Source organism: Nannobrachium achirus (genome assembly GCF_963921795.1).
Source record: "Nannobrachium achirus genome assembly, chromosome: 13".
In the NCBI taxonomy this organism is placed as follows: Eukaryota; Metazoa; Chordata; class Actinopteri; order Myctophiformes; family Myctophidae; genus Nannobrachium; species Nannobrachium achirus.
In genome coordinates, this window is record NC_137833.1 from 37987923 (window position 1) to 37993922 (window position 6000).

Below are 6000 nucleotides of genomic sequence, written 5' to 3' on the forward strand. Positions count from 1 at the left end.
ACTTTACATAACTGAAAAGTGCTTGATGAGCACAGTTATGTAGTTTATTATGCTGCTTATGGTGTTGACAATGATGAGAAACAAACAAAAAAAAAAAGGTTCCAAAGTGGTTTCGGCAGAAATTGTATTTTGAGTGGAAGTGAAAATGAGGTCGACATTGGAGCAGTTTGCCAACTAGCATGACTGGATTGTCTATGACCAGCCAGAAGGAAAACAAAACACCACACAACCAAAATTCAAAACAACCTCACACGTTCTCTGACAAAATGAGAACTGTACACAAAAGTCAAGAAAACTCAAATGGAATAGAATATCTGTGTGGTGTAAGACCTGGAAGGACAACACGTTTAGACCAAAACCAACGTTTTGGAAATAATAGTGCCTTGAATTGCGTAACATTCCATAATCAAGAAATAGTGTGCGCAGCTTAGAGCGAGAGAGAGTGTGTGCGTATTCTGGCTGGGGGTGTGTATAGAGTGATTTTGCCAGGCAACTTCCTTTTAAACAGTAAAACAGTAAAGCAAAGGAGGATAGCATGGCAGTGGCACGATGGTTTAGCTCTCCGACAACAGGAAGCAGGTGACGGCTGGGCGGACAGTGGCATGTGAGTGGGAGACAAACGACAAAGATGGCATAAGGAAGCATACGGGTGGGGAAATACCTTCGTCAACACCTGACATACACTCCTCATTGAGAATTTCAGGCATATTGGCCCGGACTGTGTGATTTGAATACACATAGGGTTAAAAAAGGCACAAATGTTCATTAGACACAACACGTGGCACACAATCACATATGACATTCACTAGTGTATGGAGGTCATGCACTCAATTAACACCAAACACAACAAGTCAGACGATTATCAGGAAGATAATTCCACTCTTAGCACTTCTGGAAGGCGTGGCTGATTATGTGATGGGAGAAACTGTGCTCATACCTTCGTCATCGGACATGTCGAGGAACTCGTTCATGGTCTCTGGGACGTTGATTTTGTGTTTTTCCGTCGCAGTCTGTGAACAAGAAAAGCAGATGGACAAATGAGAAGAGAAGATCATGACATAACACGACACCCCCACCCCTGTCCCTGCTGCAGGAAGTACATTCATACCATATCCATAAAGAAAAAAAAAAAAACATTTCCAATCCAATTCCACAGGGGGATAACGTGTTGAATTGCGAAAACATGTTATTTCCACATATGACATTCCTGACACGTTGTATCTCTCGGAAAATAATAAAGGCCCAGTATAAATGTTAACAGTTATAATATAATTATATTATAAATAGAAAGTACAACAGTTTATTATAGTCGTGTTTGCATTGCAAAACAACAGAGCAAGGAAGCATTCAGCAGAGATGTGGAGGACAGCCGAGGCCAACATGAATAATACATCACAGTCAAAAACGGGTACAAGGGGAGGAACTTTATCTTAAAGATACAGAGACGGCAGCATCCATGTTCAATGCTGCAGATTCTGCCAATGACTTCTCTCTCCCTCTGTTTGTTAAAGGGATATTCCACTTTAAAAAAACTTTGGGTCATTTTATTGTCTAATTAGGCCTATTCACGACCCGCCCACTCAGCATCCCCCGGGTGCTGAAGTCACGTTTTGAAGGGGAAAATCCTACTATAAGCCTATAGAGTTAACACAGAAATCGCAAATTTAATGCAATTTCCGAATAGTAAAGTATAAAATACGGCTAGCATGATCAAGAACACATGATAGTAAAAGGCACAAAGCATTATAATTTACTTTACCGTTCGAAATAATGATTTGTTGGCTTTAAAGTGATCCCTGACTAATACGAAAAATATGCCTTAATACATTATAATTGTCCTCTATAACTACAATGTAAAATTAAAAACACCTTCAATATTTTATTTCTTCAAGAAATAGCTAATCTTTCACTCAATAGGGGAAATGCATGTCGCAAGTTGATGATCTCATAAATGTCATGTGTGATCTATCCCTATGGAATTTATGGAATGCATGTGCAAAAAACACATTTGAAATATTGAGTTGATGCTCATATTAACCATATGAAGTATTACGTTTGTTTTTATTTGCACATGCATGCCATACATTCCATAGGGATAGATCACACATGACATTTATGACATCATCAACTTGCGACGGGCATTTCCCCTGTTGAGTGAAAGATTAGCTATTTCTAGAAGAAATAAAATAATTAAGGTGTTTTTAATTTTATTGTAGTTATAGAGGACAATTATAATGTTTTAAGGCATATTTGTCGTATTAGTCAGGGATCACTTTAAGTCCAGCTATTTCTGTTATAGTTTCCCCTTCTAAATTGATGTCAGCACCCGGGGGATGCTGAAGAATTTGCTGGGTGGGCGGGTCGTGAATAGGGCTAATCAGGCTTTTATGAACACCCTGGACAGTTTTTAATTTGCTTGATTCAATATTTAGATATTTGATGTAAATGTTACCACGCCCTCCAGGCCCAGGGCCCCTCCCCACACACAGCACCCATTGTAACTTAAAACTTCATTTTAACCATGATAGATTCATTCAAAACACCAATTATATTTTCTGGTGACTCATATTACCCTCCTAATACGTGAGCAGGCCGTGTTTTTTCAATAACTTTTTTCATTTATTTTTAATAATTATGTTTTGTATTTAATTTTTTTCATTTTCCCAAATAATTATTAAAAATAAATGAAAAAAGTTATGGAAAAACACGGCCTGCTCACATATTAGGAGGGTAGTATGAGTCAAATAATGTGTGTTTTTAATGAATCTATCATGGTTAAAATGGAGTTTGAAGTTACAATGGATGTGTATGTGGAGAGAAGCCCATAAGCTGTTTGGAATATCCCTTTAACTCTGTCTCGCAATTACGCCACCTCTTTACCTGCCTATACAGCCTCTACCCTCCACCCTCTTCCTCTGGCTTCCATACACGTGAATGAAGCAGGTCACTGTCAGGGATCTAGGGCTATTTGAGGAGAAACCTTAAGCTCAAATCCTGGCATGTCACTCAGTCAAGACGACATCACACACGTGACACACACAACATATCTGACTGGGTTCACACTAGTCTGGACTGACAGGGGTGTCGCACCAAATTCTGGGCCCTTTAACTATTGAAAAATAGCAGATATACAAGCTCACAGTGCGGCACCGAGTGCCGCGCTCGCTGCAAGCTTGTAGATCGGCTATTTTTTAAAAATCTTGAACATTTGTGCAAGTCTTTGAATGTTTCAAATCCTTCTAATGTTTCTATGTCAGTGGTGCTAAAATAATTAAGGCCCCTCCACCTTGGGCCCTAGTAACTCAGTCCCACTCCCCCCCCCCCCCCCCCCTCCTGTGAAGCCCCTGTGGACTGATGCTGTTGCTTGACAATCCAAATTGTAATGTGGTCCAACAGAATGTCAATTCATTCAGCTTCTACAGTGCAGAGCAACCAAGTCTGACATCACTGCCGCTAGAGGGCGCTATACCCCTGGGTCACACAGTTATTTTGGAATTCCCGTAGGCAAATCTTAGATCGCGCCATATAAGCTGCTGCAGGTCTCTATCACACTGTACGTGACAAGCAAAAAAATCACCCCGGAGATTTTACTCATTATGGACATGAAGCACCAACTGAAGGTGAAAAAGTACAAAGTTATCCAAAGGGTAAGAACATATGTTTCTTTTGCCAAACACAGACAAATCAAATTCCTTGCATGTCTTTAACACCTTTTTTATACATAACGTAAAGCACTTTGAATTGCTTTTGCCTGGATGAAATGTCCAAATCGACTTGCCTTGCCTAGCAGATCATGTTCACATCTGGGAATACACTGTAGTATGGAGTATGGTCGGTGATATCATAATACAGGGTCAAGTATAGGGCTGTCACAATTATTACATAATCGTCTAATCGCGATTTTTTGAAATAGTCGTAATTATGTTTCATAATCGTCATAATCGTTTCCATGTAAAAAAATACAAAAATAGTGGAAATAGCAGACCTACAAGCTCACAACGTGTCGCATCGCGACGCGTTGTGAGCTTGTAGATCGGCTATTTCCACTATCAATGTTCTTTTTTAAGTATAAAGTTGTCAAATATGTCAGTAATTTCTTTGTATATTTAGGTTATGTGTCATATCTACCATGTGCAACTTAAAAGCCTAAAAGCCAAACAGAAATGTCATCGTCAACGACAAAAACACAATTAAATCGTTAATCGCAATTATTTGAGTGACAAATAATCGTCATGTAAAATGTCATAATCGTGACAGCCCTAGTCAAGTATAGATTTAACTACGTGCCACTCCTCCGACAGGGACACACTGACTCACCATGGTGACCAGGTTCTCGTCCGTCATGGGCCTCAGAGTGTCCACCACCGAGATGTAACCGAGGCGACGAGAGATGGACAGGGCAGTGTTCCCGTTCTGCGAGGCGAAGGAGAGGTGTTGACAGTGAATACACAAACAGCATTGGGTACGTCAGGGGTTCTCAAGACTTTTTAGGCAGTGACCCCCAAAATAAACATATTTGAACTGGGGACCCCCCACCCTGACAAGCACTTGGAATTGTAGGTATTACATTTAATGTGACTCGGTTCCACAGATAAATATTGTGAAAATAGACAAACTACATGCTCATCTACATGCTCACAACGCCTCGCAATGCGAGGCGTTGTGAGCATGTAGATCGCTGTGAGCATGTAGAGCATGTAGATCGCCTATTTTCACAATGTTCGCCTCTTCCTTACTTAATATTTGGCCAGTTTGGTATTAAAACGGTCTTGAAAGTCCTCACTTTATAAATGTGCAGATACCCTGTATACACTTATACGGTATGTTGATATGTTTACCGTTGAGTGAGAAAAAATAAATTACATTAAGCTAATCATCTGGGGACCCCACAAAATAATTTGGGGACCCCACTTGGGGTCCCGACCCCAAGTTTGAGAACCACTGGGGTACGACATGACACTGGAGCACTTCTAGATGTAGTATATCACTTCTCCACGTATCAGAATCAGCTTGCTTTACAGATGTGAAAAAGGTGGGTGGAATGATGTTTTTGTTGCATGCTGCTTAGCATTACATGAGAAGGCCACTACGTGCTTGCGGGCGTGTGCAGATTTCACTTAAATATCTCTGTCATCCACACAAGTCTGTTTACAAATACCTTGTGTCCGTGATGTTACATCACCAGCCAGTCAAAGGATACGTTTTGAAATGCAAGTGAGATTGATTTTGACTGAATGAACCATCACTCGCCTTGTTTAATCAATAACCAACAGGATTTAATATTGTCCGTCTTTTGCTGTCTGTTTGAAGTGCGAGGCGCCGTATAAATATGATTGCCATAAAACCGGGACAACACACTTGAAACGCCATTCATGCCCGATGATCCTATTTAGAGAGAATGAACATGTATTTTTGCTGTCAAATAACAATAAAGAACCGCATTTTGAACAACATGCTTGTTTATTTAGCCCATGACAATGAATATTGTGCTACTGTAGAGTCTAGACCTTTATGTAAAACGACTTTGGATACTTAGAAGAGGTCGGTATATAAAGACGACCTATTATGGTGATGATTATCACCTTTTTGTGTGCATAAGTTCGTGAAGGAAAAAGAGAGGTTATGAACGAGTACAATTTTAGCTCTTTTATCCTTTTAACTCCTAAATAAAGTTGTTTATTTTATCTTTATTTATTTTTCATTTGTTTTGTAAGGTGACTTTGGGTATCTTGAAAAGCACTATATACGGTAAGTCTGATGTGCGTCAGTGTGTGGGCATGTTTCACACTATGCAGCAGTGCACAAAAACGGCAAACGGTGTGTGTGTGTGTGTGTGTGTGTGTGTGTGTGTGTGTGTGTGTGTGTGTGTGTGTGTGTGTGTGTGTGTGTGTGTGTGCGTGTGTGTGTGTGTGTGTGTGCATGCTAGGGGTGGGCGATATGGTGATAATTATCGTTGAGACGATACAATGTCTCCACGATATGCCTTTTCAGAGGTATCGT

At 40.2% G+C, this 6000-nt stretch overlaps 1 protein-coding gene across 1 annotated transcript in view; it reads right to left on the reverse strand.

Moving 5' to 3' along the window:
• Positions 1-6000, reverse strand: part of LOC308297289 (ankyrin-3-like) — a gene marked incomplete at both ends in the record, with an annotated part of 206468 nt that overhangs the window by 62108 nt on the left and 138360 nt on the right. The window contains 2 exons of the mRNA XM_080740702.1: positions 938-1010; positions 4318-4413. Of these exons, the coding sequence (XP_080596828.1) occupies positions 938-1010; positions 4318-4413 (169 nt within the window). The remainder of the gene's footprint in view (positions 1-937; positions 1011-4317; positions 4414-6000) is intronic.